The 22,118-nt window shown below is 43.2% G+C and overlaps 1 protein-coding gene across 8 annotated transcripts in view; it reads right to left on the reverse strand.

The window, feature by feature from the left end:
• Positions 8,201-22,118, reverse strand: part of SPATS2L (spermatogenesis associated serine rich 2 like) — a 184,013-nt gene continuing 170,095 nt past the window's right edge. For all 8 annotated transcript variants that reach the window (XM_018061185.1, XM_018061203.1, XM_018061179.1 and 5 more), the window contains 4 exons: positions 17,629-17,738; positions 14,260-14,362; positions 11,197-11,417; positions 8,201-9,103 (listed from right to left, as the gene is read on the reverse strand). In XM_018061185.1, the coding sequence (XP_017916674.1) occupies positions 8,708-9,103; positions 11,197-11,417; positions 14,260-14,362; positions 17,629-17,738 (830 nt within the window). In that variant the 3' untranslated portion in view covers positions 8,201-8,707. The remainder of the gene's footprint in view (positions 9,104-11,196; positions 11,418-14,259; positions 14,363-17,628; positions 17,739-22,118) is intronic.

Below are 22,118 nucleotides of genomic sequence, written 5' to 3' on the forward strand. Positions count from 1 at the left end.
TACATAGTAGGCCTCTAGTATGTTGCTGACAGTTAGGGCAATCACCCCACCCCCTCTTCTACCCCAATTATTTTATAAAATGTATCTGGTAGCAGTCTTCATGGGGTGCAGAAACTGATTTCTGACCTTGCAAAATTTATCTTGTCGAACAAAGGAGATGCTTGTGAAAGTCCCTTAATTTGATGATTGTTGTTCATGACCACAGTTATCATTGGTAATGATCATTACAGTTACATAGCTTGTCAAGTTGTTTAAAGTAATTCAGAGATGTGGCTCATGAGATCCCAGAGAGGTCAGACAGATGCTGCCTGACTTCTGAGAAAAGAAAAAAGCAGCCTGGCCCCTCCCCTCCTGCCTTACTGCCCCTGCTAGAATTGCTGATGCAATTTTTCATTCACAGACTGAACCCTATTGCTTCCTTAGCAGGTACTAACATTGAAAAAATTGTTGATTCACTTCGAAGTCTAGGGTTAAATACAGTATAATTATTATCAACTATACCTTGATTTCTAAAGAAGGAATTGATATCAAGCATATTTGGCCTTCCCTGAGAAATCGTTCATATAGGAATTTTTATTTAAATAGCATTTTGAATGTGCATATAGACTTGTGGTAGTGAACTGTGCTGTAAAGGCAAAAATGCTAACCTTTACATGAATGTGAGGTGCCTTGTAAAGGGTTGCCCTATTTATATACTTTCAGTCCCTTTGAAGAGCTTTAATCAACATTTGGTAGGATGTTGGTTAGAGACTAAGTAGAAAGTATAAACTTCATAAGATGAAGGGAGAGGGCTTCTGCTATAGCAAGTGAAAAATATTTTTAAATGATTTACATATGTGTATTCCTAAGTTAGCCAGGAACTTTTTAATTATGGAAAATACTGTCATTCTTCCATATGCTGAAACTCTTCCCTCGAAAACTGTCAACAAGTTGCTGAATTCCTCAGCCAGTGAAGAGCGGATGAGTGATTCTTGAGGGCTGCAGCTTTCAGTCAGATGCAATCAAATGCAGGATTTCAGGCATGTAGTACAGTCAGGAAAGGAAACATCATGAATAACTAACAGAAACAAAAAAGATTGGTTTCCAGCTCTTTTCAGAATTTTATATGCACGAAATTTGGTTGGTGGTGAAGCCTCAAAGGGACCGTTTTCACTTAGAGTTCTGTCAGCCTCATGAGCTACGCATGGTTTATGTTGTTACAGAAAAGCTAATTTTTCTTTGTTCACATGTGTTGCCTCAGACAGCCAATACGCATTTTAGATTTGCTGGCTAGACACTTCCTGATGCAAGCTGTGGCTAAGACAAACAGAATTTTACAGTAACTGTCGATCGGTACCCTGTCCTACTTGTTTATTTAACAGCTTTTCAGTTTATAATGTTGCTTCTCATATTTTCCCTTCTTTTACCTAGAACTTCCATTACCTTAGTAAAATTTTGTTCTGCTACAGGAATAAATTTGAGGGCCTGAAACTTAGAAGTGAAACATTTTAAACAGAGAGCACTTTATGGAAAGAAAAAGGTCATGTATTTGCTGAAGTTGGAAGAAGACAAACATTGCTTCTTTCTGCCAAGGGTTCTTGAAAATGTGGACATTCAACTTCAGTAGCACTTCTTTCAAGAACTTATGCCCTGATTTCTGGGTTTGGAAGGTGTGGGAATCCAGCTTCTATGTAGATGACATGAATAGCCCAAAGACATCAGAGAGTGTACACTGAGATTCCAGCTTTGGGCCAGATGGTCTGAATTTGGTAACATGGGCTGACCCAGGTAGGAACCCAGCGCAGCTGGAGGAACAAGGCAGGACGTCCTTGCTCATCTGCTATTTCTGTTTTCTTTCTCCAGAGCCTTTGGGACCTCCAGATTGGGGTTTTCAGCTGTGACACTTTTGGACTAGATAACATTTTTGGACTAGACAATTCTTTATTGAGGATGGCTATACTGTGCACTGTGGGGTACTGAGCAGCACCCTGCCCCAGTTGTGACGATCAAAATGTTCTCAAACTTTTCCAGATGTCTCCTGGGGTTGGAGGGTGGACACAAAATCGATTACCCCAAGTTGAGAACCACTGCAGTAGTTGAATAACTTAACCTGAGCAAAATACTGGTGGCTGCCTCTCTTAATTGGGAGGTGTGGATGAGTAAGGGAACTAGAGCTGTCAAACACCGGCAGGAATGGAGCCCTGGGAATTGAGGGGGAGAATAATAAAGGAAGGCTGTCCCAGGCCTGCCAATTAAAAAATTCGATCCTGTTAGTTCTCACATTTCTGGCTTTAGTATAATAAGAGACATTTTTGTTTGCTGTTATAACCAAGCAACTATTAATATCTAATAAAAGCTAAGATGTATCCTTCTAAGCCCTTTATATGTTAACTTAATTGAATACACCAACCCTATGATGTAGGTGTCTTATTATTATCTCCATTTTTCAGATGGGGGAACCTGAAGCACAGAAGGGTTTGGTAAACTGCGTTGCCTCTAGCAGGATTCACATGCATGTCACATGCAGGCCTTTCAGCTCTATTCTAGGCCTCTTCTTATAGGAGCTTGACATTGCTTCCAGAAATGAGCTAGATAGGACTTAGTGCATCTGTGTGTCTCACAGCTATGATCTATTTATCAGGTACTCTTTTAGTGCTTTCTAAGGGTATTTGGGTGCTGTGCTTAGTTACTCAGTCGTGTCCGACTCTTTGTGACCCCATGGACTGTAGCCTGCCAGGCTCCTCTGTTCATGAGGATTCTCCAGGCAAGAATACTGGAGTGGGTAGCCTGTCCCTTCTCCAGTGGATCTTCCTGACCCAGGAGTCAAACTGGGGTCTCCTGCATTGCAGGCGGATTCTTTACCAGCTGAGCTGATAAGCCCTTCTAAGGGTATGCCAGGTATCAACTCTTTGCCTCTTGATTTCAAATCTACTCTTCATTGTCCTGTTTGTGATCCTAGAGCTGGACCCCATAAGCACTTCCCTTTAGCCAGCTGACTTTGCCACTGGAGGGACCCTGAAGGAAGAGGAGGCTTTGTTCAGTGAGTGTTCCTGTGTTCTTGTTCCAGCAACGAGTGCTCAGTTGGGGTGTGGGAAACCCATGGGCCCAAGTTTCAGCAACAGCAGGTTCCGTTCCCACAGGTCTCCTTGTTGGCTCCACAGTTCATTCAATATTACTTCCTGCAGGAAGCTTCCTAGCTGGTGCCCAGCAGGATTCCCAGTGAATTCAGTGGCATCCCTGGGGTTGGACCCTTGGTGAGTTGACCAGCCTGTCAAGGGAAAGTTCCTTGGTTCTCCAGTGCCCTGTAGGGAGCTTCTCTCTTGTTAGCACCTCAGGGAGCTTCTTGACCTCTACTGGAGCCATAGCCATACCCTCTGCAACAAGGTCAGAATCTCAGCCTTGGGAGCAGGGCTGGTGGGTGGTGGTGGTGAACTTTCACAAACTTGATCCTTTCCCTCTGCCTCAAGCTCTAACAGTAGCCATCCCAGTGTCTGCTATTCCTGTTTTCTTTAGTAGCTACTCCCATTACTATTTATAGCTTCATATATACATATATTTTTCTCTCTATAAAGCTTCCCCATATAAATTTATAAAGCATCTCCATTCAAATTACTCTGTGGTTACTGTCTCTGTACAAAGTGCTAGGCATTATTCCAAATTATTACTTTGCAAATATTAACTTATTCAATCTGTGTAGCAACCCTTCAAGATAGGTATGGTTATTAGTCCCATTTACCTGTGGAGAAATGGAGATATTGAGCTGTTTAGAAATGTGTCCACACTGACAGCCAGGAGGTGATGGGACCCTGATATGAATCCAGAGAGCCTTCCCCAGGGCTGGGACTTCAGCTGCTGGTCTCTTCCCATATTCTCTAGAATTGACAGACTGGATTATTTTGCACAAGTCATTTAGATTCCAGAATTCTCTAGCGCATTGGAGTTGGTCATTCTTTCACAGTTGCTCTCTCTTCCTTGTATTTATTGAGTACTTACTATGTGCCAGGTCTGATGTTGAAGCTGAAACTCCAGTACTTTGGCCACCTCATGTGAAGAGCTGACTCATTTGAGAAGACCCTAATGCTGGGAAGGATTGAGGGCAGGAGGAGAAGGGGATGACAGAGGATGAGATGGTTGGATGGCATCACTGACTTAATGGACATGGGTTTGGGTAGGCTCCAGGAGTTGCTGTTGGACAGGGAGGCCTGGCATGCTGCAGCTCACGGGGTCACAGAGTCAGACACGACTGAGGGACTGAACTGAACTGAACTGATGTGCCAGGTCTTCCCTTTTAGCTCAGATGGTAAAGAATCTGCGTGCAGACGGAGGAGACTGGGTTTGATTCTTGGGTCGGGAAGATCCCCTGGAGGAGGAAATGGCAACCCACTCGGTGTTCTTGTCTGGAGAATCCCATGGACAGAGGAGCCTGGTGGTCTACAGTCCATGGGGTCACAAGAGTTGGACACGACTAAGCAACTAAACCACCACTATGTGCCAGGCACTAGCAGAGGAGTAATGATGTTATTGGCCAGCTTAATGGTAATTTACGAAAAGTACATGTTCTCCCAAAAGACTAGGAATAGGTAAATCTAACTCAAACTTAAGTTAAAAATAGAGTAGTTTTCTGTTCTTGACAGGAAGTCTTTTTTATGCTTATTTTCTGTAGAAGTGTCTTTGGTCATAGTTGCAATCATGGTACTAAAATACATTTTTTTTTTTTTTTGCCAGAAATCTATGCACACTCTCAGGCAAATACAGTAGACAAATTTGCCATTAAGTTTATGTATTCTGTAAAAACTGAGTGTGGTTATTTCTGCTCTGAAACTTGAACTTGATAGTAACACTGAAAATGCTTCTGAGCTGTAGGAAGAAGCAGAGTTCACAGATAAGGGGACTTCTGAGAATCAGTCACCAGAAAGAATTAGTGAGAACCTTGTGTGTTTCTCTGACAGCGTGACTGAGTCCACGCTGGAGTGCCTTTGCCCGAGGGGCTGCTATAATGAAATTAAACTCTCATTTGGGCTACTCTGCCTCCAAGGATCAAGGACCTGGTTCTTGGAAACTAAGAATGGACAGAAAACTTCTTTAGGATTTATAAAGCTTTGCTGGGAAAAGCAAAAGTATGAAAAACAAAAATTCCTTTGAATAGTTTGCAATGAATAGTATTAAAATTGTGCTTCAAATGAAACCCTGGCTAGCAACTCTTCCTATTTTTTCTCACCAAATTAGATCAGTTAAGATGGCTCAGTACTTTCTGAAAAATGCTAGAGCAAAGTATTAGTCATTGAATGATTATTATTTTTCATTATCTTTCACTGTGATATGGGCTTCCCTGGTGACTCAGATGGTAAAGGATCTGCCTGCATTGTGGGAGACCTGCATTCAATCCCTGGGTCAGGAAGATCCCCTGGAGAAGTGAATAGCTACCCACTCCAGTATTCTTGCCTAGAAAACTCCATGGACAGAGAAGCCTGATGGGCTACAGTCTATAGGATTGCAAAGAGTCAGACACAACTGAGTGACTAACACACTTGCTATTTTATAGTTTGTTTAGGAAATTTGGGAGCAAGTGACTGTTTCTTTCACCTTTATTGTTTGGCACCCGAGGGCAGCCTGGAATCCTAGCCTACCTGTGCCTGAATTTGAGGTATAGGCTCTGAATCTAGTGTGGTTATTAAAAAAAAAAAAGGTGCCATTATATGTTTTATGGATGCTGTCATTAGAGTATCTGCTGAGAAATGAAAATGTTACCATATCCAGACACAAGAGGGCACTCTAAACAGGCCAAGGAGGATACAGTATTGACAGGGAGGGATGGAGGGAAGGAGTAAGCTTAGTCAAAGGTAGTGTTGAATTCAGGCATCCCTCTGTCTCCACTGTTCCCCCTTCTCCCCTCTAAACCACCCCACCTGCTGCAACCCTGCCTCCACTTTGCTCTAGGAAAAGAGCTGTTCAGGCCCTAGATTACCTCTTCACATGGTTAAATCGAGATTAAGGCTTTCAGAGTCAGAATTCCCAAATCTCTTACTTTGGCAAAAATCTGCATGTTGCCTTTGCTCTGCTAACTTTCCCCATTGGCCTCATTGGATATTGCTTCGCTAAGAATGTTAAAATGGAATCTTTTTTTCTGATGCCAGCAGAATTGAACTGCTAGTGAACTGAGCTTTACATTGGATACAGAGTGTTATTTTTTCCCTACCCACTCTCCCCCCAGCTCTTGTAAGTACAGCCTTTATTAAGGATGAATTTTATACAAACTTGTGTTTAACCCTCTGAACCTTGCTCAGCCCCTGGAATAGGCTGGATGATTGAGCTGGAGTATGGAGAGATTCTCAAATGAAATGTAAATTTGGAATGTAATTGGTAACCCAACTGAGAGGTTTGTCTTTAACAGATGGGAGTCTTGGTGATACAGTGTAGGTGAGTTTTGAAGTTATTCAATCTTCATGAGTACTAACCTCTACTAGAGGAATGTTTAAGAAAAAAGAATCTATTCTTCTGGCTACTCTGTATTAAGGAGAGAGATTGGAGTGCTCATGGCCCATGGCGTTTTTTTTAAGTTTGACACAGCTAAAAAGAATCGCAGAATTTAACCCAGATTTCTAGAATCATACCAATGATTCCATCAGAATAGACAAATATATATATTGAAATTACCATTTCAAAAAATATACATTGGTAAATGTTTACATACCTGGGTCTACAAGAAAGGCAAAATCTAGGGAAAAACATAAACAGGTCTGCATATTTCTTAGCATGCTTTCTTGTTTCTTTTCAGCAACTTGGAGCATTTGTTATATGCTTAGGAATGTGACTGTGCTTTCTTAACCCTGAGAACAACGTGATGGGTGTGTCAAGGTTGAGAGGGGGTCCACCCCTGACAAAGACAGGTGTGCTCCTGACCTGGCAAACCCATTATTTTCCTGTTGCATCAATCACTTGACTCCTCTTTAAAACTGCTACATTTATTTCAGCTGACATTTTCTGTGGTGAGCCAAATCTTGGTACACAAAATTTGTGCAAAGTCCTTCTGTCTTGTAAAATATAAATCCAGGGCCTCAGATGGACTAAACGGAGATTGCAGGCCCAAACGTTTATCTTTCTTATTTGAACGAACAACCCTTCCTTCCTTCCCGGAATGTGACTTAACATTTAAAATTCCTATTAAATCTCTGGATACACCCAGAGACCTCAGAAAGTTCTCTCCAGACAGAGCAAACATCCTCCTTGTATTTGGCAAAAGAAGAAACGGATGCTTGCATGGTATGCAGACTCAGCTGCTCAGGGCTGCTCTTTGGAAGAGAAGCCCACTGAACCTGGGCTGCCAGAAAAAATGTTAACATTGAGCTGAAAAGAAGCATTTGCACTTGAAAGAGGCCAACAAATCTGCAGGATACATGGAAGTTCGATGGAAGCAGTAGCCAAACTGAGTCACCTTGCACTCAAAGGCTGGGGTACTTGGGGCTACTTGGGGTGTGGGCCCCTGGTATCCACTCTGTATTCCTCACGGAACAGAAGCCCTGCTCCAGGCAGCCCCTGTGCTTTTGGGGAGCCTGCAACAACCCAACTTGGGGGTGGACTCTGATTAGTCTATGCCCATTAGCACATGTCATTTGCTGATTGGTTGAGGGACAAGCCTACCTGCAATCTGGGGCAATGATATGCAAGACCCTCTCTGGGACTTTTGAGAAAGACACTTGCTCCTTGCCGCTACTACCTGGAGAGCTTCTCTTTTCTTCTAGACCGTGTTGGGGATGAACATGAATCTGAATCTTAGGATCAAGGCAGGTATTTCACCCCATTCTGAACACAACATCAGCCTAAGGAGGAAGGGAGAGCTAAGATAATCAGGAGAAAGGAGCTAGAATCCTGATTCAGTTGGACCCAAGGCATAATTTTATGCTGGGTTTTTCAGCCACTGAACTAATTAATCATTTTCTTTACTGTTTAAAGTAGGTTGAGTTGAGGTTTATATTACTTGCAACCAAGGTTTCCAAACTGCCAAGTCGTGTCCAAGATGATTGGGGTACACATGCATCTGTATATGTGTAAGGTACTGGCAAGGCTATGGTAAGGAATTCTTTCTTCCAAAAGGACCCTTGTTCCAAGAGAAAAGAGCATTGTTCAAAGCTCTGTGCCACAACCGCTTAAGTTTTCTTGAAAGTACTACATGGTACATTTTATGATAAGTGGGCTTCGATTAAAAAAAAAACCAAGCCAGGTGTCAAATGCAGCATATTTTAATTTGTTTCAAATAAAGCAATATATGTATATATATATATATTTCAGAAAAACACCAGATGTTAAACTCTACAAAAGCGCATGTGTCTTCAGCAGATCATGTTTGTCTGATCAATAAGAATTTTGTTTCCAACATTAACTCTCTAAAGACAATCAATGGACTGACATCACTGCTACAACATAGGTTGCTACTGAGCCTCTGATCTTTAGCCACATCTTGATTTTCCTAACAAATGAGTAAATACTGCCTGGCTAAAATGCTGCAACATGTTGATGAGAAAAAGCGCCAACAGATCAAGCAAAGCCATGAAAGTTATGAAGCAAGCTAGAGCTGATTATTAGAATTAGTAAAAATGATTAAGAGAGGATGACACAGCCGTACAGGATTTGTGTATTCAGATTGACTCTCTTTTGGCAGCGAATTGGGTCAGCACCTCCGGCAGGGAACCGAAACTGAGTGAAAACGGCCTTTTTCTCCCTCTCTCCACGCTCAGGCCACCAACGTCACGGCCGGGACGGAGAGAACCGCGGCATCTGTGGAAACTTCTATTCTGGTGGGGCAGAGGTTGCACTGGGAGACCCTGGCCACGTTGCCGCGGAAAGGCCTGGCCTCCGCGTGGTCCGCGGCGTGCTGCCTTCGCCGGGGCTTTTCCGGATGGGCGGGGGCCTCGGGGGTCTTCGTCCCCAAGGAGGCCTCTCGGTTTTTGGCGCCGCCTTTGTTTTTGGGACGGAAGCCGTTGTGTGGCTGTCTTCTGTGTTCGTGACGGTTGTTGCTCTTCGCCGTGGGATCGGCTTCATTACCACTGCCCTGGGGCTTGGCAGATCCATTTAGCCTGTTGTTGTGATATTGCGGATTAAATCTTCGTCTTTGGCTAGAAGACCCATTCTATAAACAGAAAGAAAGAAAGAAATAAAGAAAGAAAGAAAAGAGGTAGATATTAGATGCCAACAAACCCCAGGTGACATCAAACCAGGGAAACCAAACCTCTAAGACACAGGTCACTTTTTTTTTACACCCCAGAAGAATGTGACAACATGCAAATGAGGTCAAGCTGATAAAACCCTCAAGCTTAAAAGAATGGTGGACTGTCTTGTAAATGGAAGTTCAAGAAAATTGCTGATGTTGAAAGAGAGGTTACAGAAGTGTAAGACAGACAATTCCAGAACCAGGCCAAATAAAACCCATCAAGTATAAACCTGAAATGAAGAAATGTAACACAGAGGCAGGGGAATGATGGTTCTCTGCCATACATATTTCTGGGACATTCTGTATGGACTATATAGATGCATTCTCATGATCACATTACCAGTTTACACACCCCTAGGTCTAAAGGGTGATTATCTCTGGAGGTGGGGATGAAGCTTAGGTGTGCAGGCAGGAGTGTCCACATTCCTATCTCTGTGCACAGCTCCCTCACAATGTGGGATGAAGCCAGAGTTGGGAAGAGACAATATTCAGACACATGGGATGTGGGCCTCTGCCTTTGTACTCCTGCCCTGGGCCCTGAGTTACTAGCGGTGGGTCTGCCCTAAACCAATACCATCCAATCACAGTATACAAACTAAGAACTTTATATATTTGTAACTTACAATATGATACATCCAGGGAAGTAGTCCAGATAGACCCTGAGAATAGGCTTGGGACATTTGGGAACAGAATTCCAGGATCTCGGGTATTTGGAGAACTTTCCAGAAGTGAGAGCGTAGATTCTGGGTAGTCACCTCTTAGTCTTACTCCGAAGGGAGGGCCATGGGCCATGGCTGGGGAGGGCCAAAAGGGATTACTCTAAAGCATGGGGCCCAGAACAAGGGCCTTTCTTGGACTTAGATATATTTTCAAATTTAAACATGCTGTCACCTAAAATGCTTTGCTGAAAATGATAAAACAGTGAGAGCTGAAAATGTATCTATGTGGTTAACATTTAATTTGGCCTCCTTTGTTTTTAAATAAATTGTGACAGAAATTCAAACTAAATTTTGGACTTAATTTTAGCACGGGGTTTAATAATGAGCAAGGAACAAAATCTGTGAAGGTGTATTTCAACGACAGTGAAACAGATTTGATTATGATCTTGAATCAAGGACTGTATGAAACACTCCTTGTCAAAGTGCAATTTTAAAGTTCATGAAGACATCTGGGGCTAGAGAAATGCCTGTTGGAGTCACTAATGAGAATTCTAACAGACCAAGACCACAAAAGCCAACAGGGCATCTGTTAGAAAACCAGCATTTTGGAATGCTTAAAAAAAGTCTCATTATTCAAGCTCTCTTTCTGAAAGAGGATGAAAAATATCTTTATAGCATGCCCAACTTCTGAATCATCAAATCCCATTTCGTGGCCATTTCGCAGGGATCACTTCTCAAGAATATAATGGAGAAGCAGAAGGAGAAAAGACTGTCCTTTGGATATTTCTGTTTTTAAGGGTCATTGTAATGAGAATTAATAACGTCATTTTGAAATGCATGCTGAAAGCCCGAGAGCAGAAAGAGCAGTTTGAACTAACTTTGGCCTCTTATGGATAAATTAAAGATAAATGGGAATTAAAGGATCTTAAAAAACATGCCAGATTTCTTCTCACTAATGGTGTCAGTAGCCTGGTTCTCAGTCTTGTTCCCACGTCTGTGAGTCCTTGCCATGTGTGGGCCAGTTACCAGCACCTGGGTGGCACTCAAGTCATGAGAAACACCATCTCATGTAGAAGGACTCTTTGCTAATGCTGTCAAGTGTGTGAAGACCACTTCCTCCACAGGGGAGAGTGCCTGTGATAGGGACCAGATGGACTAGGGGAGCTCAGGGAGGCTGGCCAGGCACATGGAGGTTCCACAAGTCAGGCTGCTGCTGGGGGTAGATGGAGCCTGGGGTGACTAGCAGCGGCTATTTTCTTCTGCTGCAAATGGGTGGTTTCTTGCCCAGGCAAGGCACCAGGGTCTGCGGGACCCCCGGAGGCAGAGCAGGGTGGCTTCCTTGGGGCGGCTTACCTGCTTATTAGCTGGCACGGCCTGGTGAGAGCTGTCAGCGGTGCTGGGAAGGTTGCTCGCCATTTTGGGGTTTGCTGCTTTACCTTCGGAGGGCTTGTTGTGACTCGATGACTTCCGGGTAAAGTTACTCTGTTTCCCAGAGGTGGCTGCGTGAGCGCTGAGCAGCGGCAGCAGGGAGCTGCAGGGAGTTCTTGAGGAATAGTTGTTCTTTGGGTGTGTAACTGCAACAATAAGTGCTTGGTGTTAGGGGCTGTGCCTCAGTGGGCTCCCCTGGTGGCTCAGATGGTAAAGAATCTGCTTGCAGTGCAGGAAACCCAGGTTCGATGCCTAGATTGGGAAGATCCCCTGGAGAAGGAAATGGCAACCCACTCCAGTGTTCTTGCCTGGAAAATCCCATGGACAGAGGAGCCTGGTGGGCTACAGTTTGTGGGGTCACAAAGAGCTGGACACAACTGAGCAACCAACACTCACTTGCTCACTTACTCACTCAGTAACCTGTTAGGAGATGAAAAGTTGGCAGGAACTTCATAAAAACCGTAAGGGAAGACTATTTTTTTTTTTTAAGATGTCTTTGAAGAAGCACTTAAGGGCTTGGAACCACAAAATGTCTTCTGTGGGAATCAGTGGATAGCATAATCATTCAAGCTGGGAGACATTTGTAGGAAAAGAGACAAATCTGAGCAACTTTAATATTGTTCTTTAGGTTGAGAACCACCTGGGAAAGAGGGATAATGAAGCCCCAAAGTACCCTCTCAGCCCTGTCCACAAACGTACTCTGCCCCTCGGGTTCCCCATTACCAAACTCATTCTTGCTGTTCTTGTCAGATCCCTAGACCAGTGGGCGCTGCAGAGATGAAAAGCAACCTAGGGGCACATCCACACTTGGCCGGTCAGAGCCACGGTGCTGGGAGCACGGGAATGGAGTGATGCTGGGTGTCAGGGATCTTGTCACCCCAACTTTAAGGCCAGGCCTGCCAGCCCAAAAGATGCATCTTCTCTCTTCCATTAGAGCTATATTATCATTTGTTATCAGCTCTAGAACCCCACTGCAAATCTGCAACTCCAATGCTAACGTCAACCCAGGCTCACCAGGCAGATTCCCAGCAGGGATCAGGCAGGTCTGTTCAGTGTTTGCTATCACCCCTCCCGCTGGTTTCTGAAAGGGCTGGTTTTGATGGGATGGTTTCTACGTGATAATGCTGAACTGGGGCTGGAGGGAATCAACTCAGGGATATATTCATGACCTTCCTGTCATAGTTCACCAGAATTTGACTGCCAGTCTGGACAGCAAGACCTTTACATCTTTAAAATGGTCACCAGTTTTGAAAAGCAATTTTCTCTACTACCTGTGTTGGCTTAGACTTAATCCCAGCATTCTTCCTGAGGATCTGGAGCGTGGGTAGGGATCACAGCACATTAGAAATGGAAAGGACACGGATGTATCTCCAGGCCCTTCATCTGACAGGTCAGGTGTGATGGCATGTTGGGGGTTGTCCAAACAGGACCAGGGGATTTTAGTGGCTCTTTGCTAACACTGTTCAGTTTTCTAGGGGTCATTATTAGGGTCATTTTCTAGGGTTCAGTAGCTGTGGGCTTCCAATGTGCTCTCAACAAAGCCCAGAAGTAAAGGGCCTTTTGAGGACCACTGTCTCCCAACACGGGAGGCTGGGTTCCAGTGTGGACACTTGGGATTTGGTGAGGGATGGTTCCTCCCACTAGGTGGCACTGGTGTGCTCTGGAGGAGAGCAGAGGACGCTGCACTGCCCTCCCCTCCTCAGATGGTGGGGTCACTTGGCATCAGGGGCTCACCGGTTATCAAGCTGAAGTGGAAACTAGTCTGCGTAAATTTCCAACTGTGAATCATATAGTCTGGCTTTTTTCTACAAAATCTTCGGATGGAGAATGGCAAATGGAGTAGATTCTTTCATAAAAGAGGAAGTATATAGAAAAAAAAGAAAATAATTTAAAAGAAAGACAGTCAGAAATTCAGATATTTGTCAAAGACAGGTGAACAAGGATGCTCACAGCAATGTTATTTTAACGGTGAGAAGATGGAAGCAACCTAAATGGCCACAATCCTGGGACTGTTTATGTCAATTATATTTAAGTAAATTATGGGTTAAAATATATTGACATGGAAAAATGTCAACCATATATTGTGAAATGATAAGAGCAAATTCTCTTACTATATATGTATGTCATGTAGTATAGTAAATAAGATGCAATATAATTAAATACACTGCATAATTTACACAATAGATTATATGTGCATAAAAGTATGAATGAGCCTCAAAAGTAATGTCATGTTCTATTTAATATAGCTGTGTAATTTTTAGATCAAGATTGTATTTTTTATACTCAGAGAAAAAATGCAATTTCCACTTTGAAAAAAAAAAAAGTGCAGTCAGACCTCCATTTCTTAGCTCACTATGAGGCTGTGGATATTCCATGTCCTTCATCTGCCCTTCCTACCTCCTTGTGACTGTCCTTGGAGCCACTTAATGCAGGTTCCCACATCCCTCAGTGGGTGGGCTGGAGCAGGGGGGAAAGAATCAGCCAATTTTGTTGCATGTTAACTGCTCTAATTAAGGGAGAGGCTAGGGAACTGCTAAGCAGTGCGTGTGTCACACACACACACACACACACACACACACACACACACACACACACACAGCTGGGCCTTTCATGACAATAGCCCATTGTTCCCAGACTTATTAGGGAGACTTGCTCTTCCCATAACAGGTCTCTGTAGAACCAGACTTTTGAAATCAGAGACACTTGATCCGGCAATGCTTAAGAAAAGTTTGCAAAAGGTATAAACTAGTTGACCTGTTTTGTTCTGCTTAATAAATCCTGGAGATTTACTGATGGGCAGTGGCATTTGAAGACTCGAAGTTCCGATCTTGACATTTTTAGTGACTCGTGTCATGACCTTAGATCATTAAACTTCTTTAGACCTCACTTTAGCCCCCTGGGGGACCACACACCTGACATTTCCCATATTGACTCCAACAGCGCCAGTCTTACTCACACAGAATTATTTAGCAAGTATGCAGAACTCACTTTCTCCGCAGAGCATGATTTGGGCCTTGAGCTGTTCAATGTCACAGGAGAACCGGGCAGCTTTCCCGAGCTCTTCATCATATTTACGCTCGCTGACAAAGTGCTGCGGGGAAGAGACAGAACCCCATGATGACAGAAATGACTGGGACATGCTGCTGATCCATTCTCTCAGTTCTCCCGCCCCTGCTGTCGGTGTGAGAGCACCACCAGGCGGGGAGCAGGGCGACCCTGTGCTGGGAGGTGCCTTTCAAGAGGGCTTGGCTTTGTCCTGGAGCACAATCACCTTCTTGTTCTTGGGAACTTGTGCAGGTCCTGTCTTTACCCTACCTGGGCTTAGACAAAACTGTGGTTCAGGCAAGATGAGTGTCTGGACTCATCTACTTAACCTTTCAGCACCCTATGCCCTCTTTCTGGCAGTTCCTGTCCTGTTGTAAGTTATGGGGTTGCCTTCTGGCCGTCTTACTAATCTGCCCAATGGCCTGCTCAGCTATCATTCCTCAAGAGAAAGTGTGTCAGCCTTCCTAGACATCGTCTCCATTTTTAATAGGGGACCAGGAAGTGGTAAAGAACCTGCCTGCCAATGCAGGAGTTATAAAGACATGGGTTCGATCCCTGGGTTGGGAAGATCCCCTGGAGGAGGGTGTGGCAACTCACTCCAGTATTCTTGCCTGGAGAATCCCACGGACAGAGGAACCTGGTGGGGTACAGTCCACAGGGTCGCAAAGAGTCAGACACGACTGAAACAACTTAGCACACTTCGTAAGTCCAAAAAGCCTTTAGTAACTAGAAACCATTATCTTGAATGGTAGAATTTCAAGTGCTGTTAAGGGAAGTGGGAAAGAGATTACTTTTCAGTTCATTTAAAATTAAGATCTATGTGCAGATGACAGAGGGAGAAATACAGAAATAACTATGACTCAGTCCCTCTGTGAGTTTAGCAGGGAGTTCACCATGTGGCAAGAGAGACAGATACCATAAAATAAAATATAAGGTAGAATGTAGTAGGTGCTTTAGGAATATGAAAGGGAAAGAAATTATTTCCTGCTGAGGGGAATTAGGGAAACTGTTATGTAAGAGGAAGCATTTGAGCTGGAACATTAAAAAAATATTGAACACTTACCAGACATGGGCCAAATTCTTAACAGATAATCTCATTTTTATCTGATCACGTTATTATGAAGTCAGTACTGTTATTAACTCTGATTTACAGAGGGGGAAATGAGGTTCTAAGAATCTAAGAGAATATGTAATTAATCCAAGTTTGCAAGAGCTGGGCTATTGCATTCCGAAGCCTGTGCTATCAACCATTTTACCATGAGCAGGGTTTTGATAGGTAGAAATGAAACTTGGAAGATGAGTGGATTTCAGTAGAGCAGGAAGCTGGCAATTTCATATTCATCAAAATAAGTGTTTGTTATTTGTTTTGCCTTCCAGGATGTCTTTCTGGGTATCAGGACAGGTTTCACCAACCAGCCCCACTCTCTATTCTAATCTCCTTTGCGATCAGAGAATGTCTGTGACATTGGAAGTGCATCTGTGTCCACAAGATGAAGGGTTTCTTCTACTGAAACTAATTAGCAATGGTCATAACATACTGGGACTTCCTAGGTGGCTCTTGTGCTAAAGAACCTGCCTGCTAATGCAGGAGATGCGGGTTTGATCCCTGGGTTGGGAAAATCCCCTGGAGGAGGGCATGGCAGCCCACTCCAGTGTTCTTGCCTAGAGAATCCCTGTGGATAGAGGAGCCTGGCAGGCTACAGTCCATGGGGTCACAAAGAGTTGGACACGACTGACGTGACTTAGCACACATGCTCACATAATATATACTGGAGTCTGGTGGTGGATTTTGTTCTGAATGGAAGAGTACCTCAGTGGGGAAGACCAGATCTGCTCCAACAACTCCAGTCTTAGGGTGGATGACTGAACTGGAGGAAGACAGTGGAGGCAGAAAGGCTGGTCAGGGAGGCCGTTACAATCGACTGGTTGGAGGCAACAAAGACCAGGAGGGCAGATGAGAAGGGAAAGACCTCTAGCACTTCTCAGAAGCTTCAGGGGAAGTCCTCATCTCCACTGGGCTCCCTTTCATGTCTAACCAGGACAGAGGGGACCAAAGAGTCACTTGCCACTTTCTACTATCCCCAACCACTTTTATGCTGGGATGGGCAGACAACCCGAGTTAAAAAGCTAGCAGCAAATGTGTCTGCCTTCAATGCGGGAGACCCGGGTTCAATCTCTGGGTTGGGAAGATCCCCTGGAGAAGGAAATGGCAATCCACTCCAGTATTCTTGCCTGGAGAATTCCATGGACAGAGGAGCCTGGTGGGCTACAGTTTGTGGGGTCACAAAGAGTTGGACACAACTGGGTGACTAACACACACAAATGTGACTTCAGAGCACCCCAGTTCCCTGGAAGTTGATCAGAAGCAGGGGTGCATGTGTATGTGTGTATGTTGAGTATACTAGAGAAAAAGAGGGTACGGAAAATTATTAACTGTAACTTCCTATCTTGTAGATACTTTTTCTGCCTTTCTGGTGACAACTTCTCCTTCTGGTAACTGTACCCCAACACAGTTTTGAAGATTCACAGCATTGGTGGATCTGTCAATCAAGACGTCTCTTGGCCAAATGGTGGATGTGATCCAAATGGAGGCGTTTCAGAATCTCTCTCTTTGGGATTTGAATCAAGAAGGGGTGGCTCAGGGGGTGATGACATCTGGAGGTCACTCACTCAGATGGTGGCTGGAAGAGTGTCTGGTAATTACTGCTGCCTACATTCCTGGCCAGTTGTAGCCTGGAGTCTTCAGAGCACACTTTGCTTTGGGGAACTACCTTCATATTTTTTCCAATTCTGCTTGTTCCAGAGGTTAGCAGAGTCAGCTTCTGTTGTGTGCCATTGAAGAAATCCAATAAATACATATTTGTGGGTGGTATTCTTAATAAAAGGGCAAGTTAGCTAGAAAAGGATACAGGGAAGAAGTTGCCACATATTGTGCATTCCTTAGAATCCTCACTGTTATACTAGGTTCACACTTTGTGTTCACATGTGTGTGGTTTATATGCATAAATTACATATGGTGAAAATAATATCCCCTTTCCCAGATATAATTTATGGTTGAATACATTTTATTTGGGTCACTTTCAATAGCCTGTGCCTCTCCTCTGTAATGCTATATCCCTTCAACCCATAGTATATTTAAATACAGTGATTAGGTGGTTCTTTACCCTTCTGTATTCTCAATTTCAACCCTGTGAAAGAGAGCGGGGTGTCTGATTTAGATCCTCAGAGAGCAGTGCTCTGTGGATGCAGAACAAACATAATGGGGATCAGAACTCTGGCTCAGGGTTCAGGCTGTGATATTTTAGAACTGACCTTAATTTCTGCCCTGAGTTCGGCCAGCTGCATCTCTGCCATCTGACTGGCTAGATCAGTAAGTCTTTTTAGTTCTTCTGCTTTCTTTTGACGAGCAGTCAGGATTTCCACTGCCAAATAAGAAGGAATAATACATTAATGCCAAGGATTTAGACATATTAAATGACCTAATTTCTTGGATCAGTTTTCCGTCTGCAGACTGATCACTTTGTTGGGCTATGACTGTTTTCTGAATTGGTCACTGAGGTGGGCTGTCCCTGGGTGCTCAGCACCAACCACTCATTTCCATATGTCTTCATCCACCACGCGTCAAACCAAACATGGTCCTTTCTGATTCACTGTACACCCACAGTCTTCTTCATTTTCCCCACTGGCATCTGATCTCACTTACTTAATTTGGACTTTCAGATTTGTGCATTACTCAGAACAACAATCTCCAAGAAAAGAAACATACAAATCCTATCTGAATGATACTGCAGAGACGGGAGTCCACTAAGCAAAAGCCATTCTTCTGCGTGTGCTGTACTATTAAATTTGAACACTGGCCTCTCTGAACTTAACACATATTCATGTAGGGCAACTAGCTGTGTTATTGAAATATGACATAAAAGTTTTCTTTTATTAGCTTTCTGTGAGCTAGAAAATGCCTCTGCTTTTGCTACTCTGCAGATTTGTTTCCATTTTGCAACCAAAGAGAAGTTGCAGACCAGAGTGTCTTGTTTTTGTTACGTGTCCACAATGGAAAAATTTCCAGAGTGAGTCAAAGCCTGCTTGAACTGAATTCATGTGCACTCTTTAGCATCTGCACATACAGAGAAGACACAAAGGAGTTTTCACCATCACATTTCACACACTTGCCAGTTGAACTAAAGGTTCAAGTAGATGTACGAGCCCACAGGTTAATTCGTATGTTTGTGTATGTTCTCCAAAAGATCATGGAGCTCAAAGCAATCAAAGCAATGAACACAAATATGCTGGGTGAGATTTAAATAAGAAGTTTGATTTTATAAAACATAGACTTGCAGTTCTCTCATTCCAGTTACATATGAATTGCCTTCATTTCTTTTGCACAAAGATTTTGAGTTATAATGAAAGAAAAGTCCATCTAACTAATAGGATATGCACACGGAATTCACATTCCTGTCTCAGCTGAACAAAGGTCAACTGCTTTATTAGACCAGATTCACAGAGCACATGCCCAGCAAACAATGTGATTTCCCATTTTAAGAGTTCTTAATTTATAAATGTCCAAAATAGTCACTTCAAAAACCCCCAAAGATGTTCAGAATCAATCAAGAGTTAATATTTCCCACAAACCATAAACCATTCTTCAGACAGGCTGAGAAACATCTTTTTTTATGCTGATACCAATGTCAAGATGTCAGTAAAATAACTGATCTGTAACTCATAAAGCCTAATCATCTGCCAGACTACTCTATTCATGCTTTGATTATTTACTGGGATGCCCCCTGCCTCCCATTTACAATACCATGTATCTGGGCAGAGGCTGAGCTGTGCCTGGTAGCACTTTAGGATACAGAGGAGCTGGAGAAAGCTTGTCCTGATGATGGGAGGCAAAGGAATTTTCATCGTATTACTGAATGACGTCCCAGGTTAACCAGTCACACTGGAAGTCACAAAAAGGTAGCCTACTATCACTTTTGGCGACAGGGTACATATATTTTGTTTGGGCCACACATTGTTGCTGTTCAGTCGCTCAGTTGTATCCGATTCTTTGAGACCCCCATGAACTGCAGCAAGCCAGGCTTTCCTGTCCTTCACTGTCTCCCAGAGTTTGCTCAAACTCATGTCCATTGAATCTGTGATACCATCCAGCCATCTCATCCCCTCTTATCCCCTTCTCCGCCTGTCCTCAATCTTTCCCAGCCTCACAGTGTTTTCCAATGAGTCCGCTCTTTGCATCAGGTCCACACATTACTTTTACAAATAAATTGCCCATATTTGAAAATTAAGATATTCCATTCAAAAGGTGGATTTCTGGCTGTTATTTCTGGCCACAGTTGGCCAAGTATTCCCATATCAAAACCACTAGAGCTGAGGAGTCGCTGCCATTTTTTACATGGAGCATGACATCCAGTGTGCCCTAGTCCACTGCTCCTCTGCCCCCACTCACCCTGTTTGACTCACTAATGGTACCTTCCTGGCCCCTGTGGGCATTTCCAATTCTGGCAGAAACTGCACATTTAGTTCTTTGTATTTATGATAACTAGGACCTAGTACACAGTGGGTGCCCAATATGTTTGCTGAATGGAAGATTCCAATGAATGGATCAGTGCATTACTTAATAGGAATATGCAAAGAAAGGCAGAAGTTCCTTTTCTACAGGGCCACTTAAGAATATCTAGGACTCATACCTTTGATTGGGCTTCCCAGGTAGTGCTAGTGGCAAAGATGTCCAATGCAGGAGACATAAGAGATGCAGGTTCAATTCCTGGGTGGGTAAATTCCCTGCAGGGGGTGATGGCAACCCACTCCAGTATTCCTGCCTGGACAATCCCATGGACAAAGAAGCCTGGCAGGCTACAGTCCATGGGTCACAGAGAGTTGGACACAGGTGAAGTGACTTAGCATACACTCACGCATACCTTTGATTAATCAATTATTTCCCATTATAACTCAACATATGGGTGGGACTAAAGCCTAGAAAATGAGAAAATGATTCTTGAGTAGGAAGATGAAATGAGGTACTTTCCTCTAGCAAGAGATAAATGAGAAAGTCTGAAGGTCCAGATTTGATGAGCAGCTAGTAAGGGGTCAGTAGACCCCGAGTGACTACATGGTTAAACAGATCTGACTTTTCTTAACGGATCATTTGTCGGACTGGTGACAATTAGGGGTGATTGTTCTTTTTGATTACGTAGAATTTGGGCATTCATACCAAACAAAAGATCTGGTAGAAATAGATATAAATGGGCCCTAAAATAGGAATGCAGGTGCAAGATCACCAATAAATTCCGAGTTTACACTCATGCAAATGTGCATGGGAATGAATACTTTGCATCAGCAAGTATTGGGATGAGTTTTACATATAGTCTCATTAACATTTCAAAGATTTCCATTATGAAAAAGCCCTAAAACTTGAGATCAAAAGCCAATATTCTCTGGGGGAGAAGTCAACATTTTCACCTCAGAAAAATCAGACAGAAACAGAAAGCAAAACCAAAACAGATCAGTTCCTAAAATTCATTGATCCTATAATTTAAAATAGAATAAGTATGCTTTGAAAGCACCATCCTTTCAGAAATTTGTAGAAGGAAACAGTTCCATATGACTTTAGATTTTCACTGCATTCAAGACTCGATTAATATTATTTATGTAGTTTTATAAATAGTCATCTGGTATGCTGAAATCCATTTCCTCAACAGGATTTATACTTTCCTTCAAGTTTCTGGAATACATTGGAAGCTTGTTCATATTACCTGAACCATAGAAAATTTCAGGGCTTCTTGAATAATATTCCTTAGCAGAGGGTGTATTTGAAATCCTGGGGGTTAGGGGACCAGGAGCAGGGGCAGAAGTAGCTCTTGAAACACAAACTGTCTTTGAAATCCTTTTGATTCCTTAAAAATTCTGGTGAGTTTTGCATTTTGCTTCATAATAAATCTGTGTTCCTTTAATATAATGTTTTCTTCCCATTTCTAGTAAATTCGACACTCTGGGAACATGCTTGTCTAGGCCTCCAATTCCCTGGGCAGCCAAAGTTTGAGATCATAGCACTACAGCCTCTTCAGTTTCGTCATCTGTAATATATAATAACTGTATACCCCTCACAGGATTATTATGGAACTAAATGAAATAGCCTATGTGAACTGTTTTGACTCATATACTAAAAAACCCTAAATAAAAATACTATTAATAAAGTGAGATATATTTATCTACTCTCTTATTGCAGTTGCATTAATGCTCACTAATACTGGATCCCACAGCCCATGGATACTGAATGAACTATAATGATTCACTTAACACAATTAAGTACTCACAGTCTTCCCAGCTTTGTGTTAGGTGTCATGAGGAATAGAGAAGCTTACATTATAATTGGGGAAATGTAGCTTATATCATGTGCAAGAAATGGAAAATGTGGAAAATATCTTGAGACCATAGATAAGGAGGCTCAAAATGGTGGTTGTAAAGACAATTTGGGGCTTCCCATGTGGTGCAGTGGTAAAGAACCTGCTTGCCGATGCGAGAGATGCAAGAGATGCGGGTTCAATCCCTGGGTCAGGAAGATCCTCTGGGAGAGGGCATGACAACCCGCTCCAGAATTCTTGCCTAGAGAATCTCATTGACAGAGCGGCCTGGTGGGCTATGGTCGACAGGGTCGCAAAGAGTTGGACACGACTGAAGTGACTTAGCACGCACATTGACAGTTCAGTACTTTATAGAGAGATTTAATGATTTCTTCTCTCCGTAAAGAAGACTCACGGTTAACAACGTGTGTCACCTGAGAGAGGCTGCATAACTTACCCTCT

Source organism: Capra hircus, chromosome 2, assembly GCF_001704415.2.
Source record: "Capra hircus breed San Clemente chromosome 2, ASM170441v1, whole genome shotgun sequence".
Lineage (NCBI taxonomy): Eukaryota > Metazoa > Chordata > Mammalia > Artiodactyla > Bovidae > Capra > Capra hircus.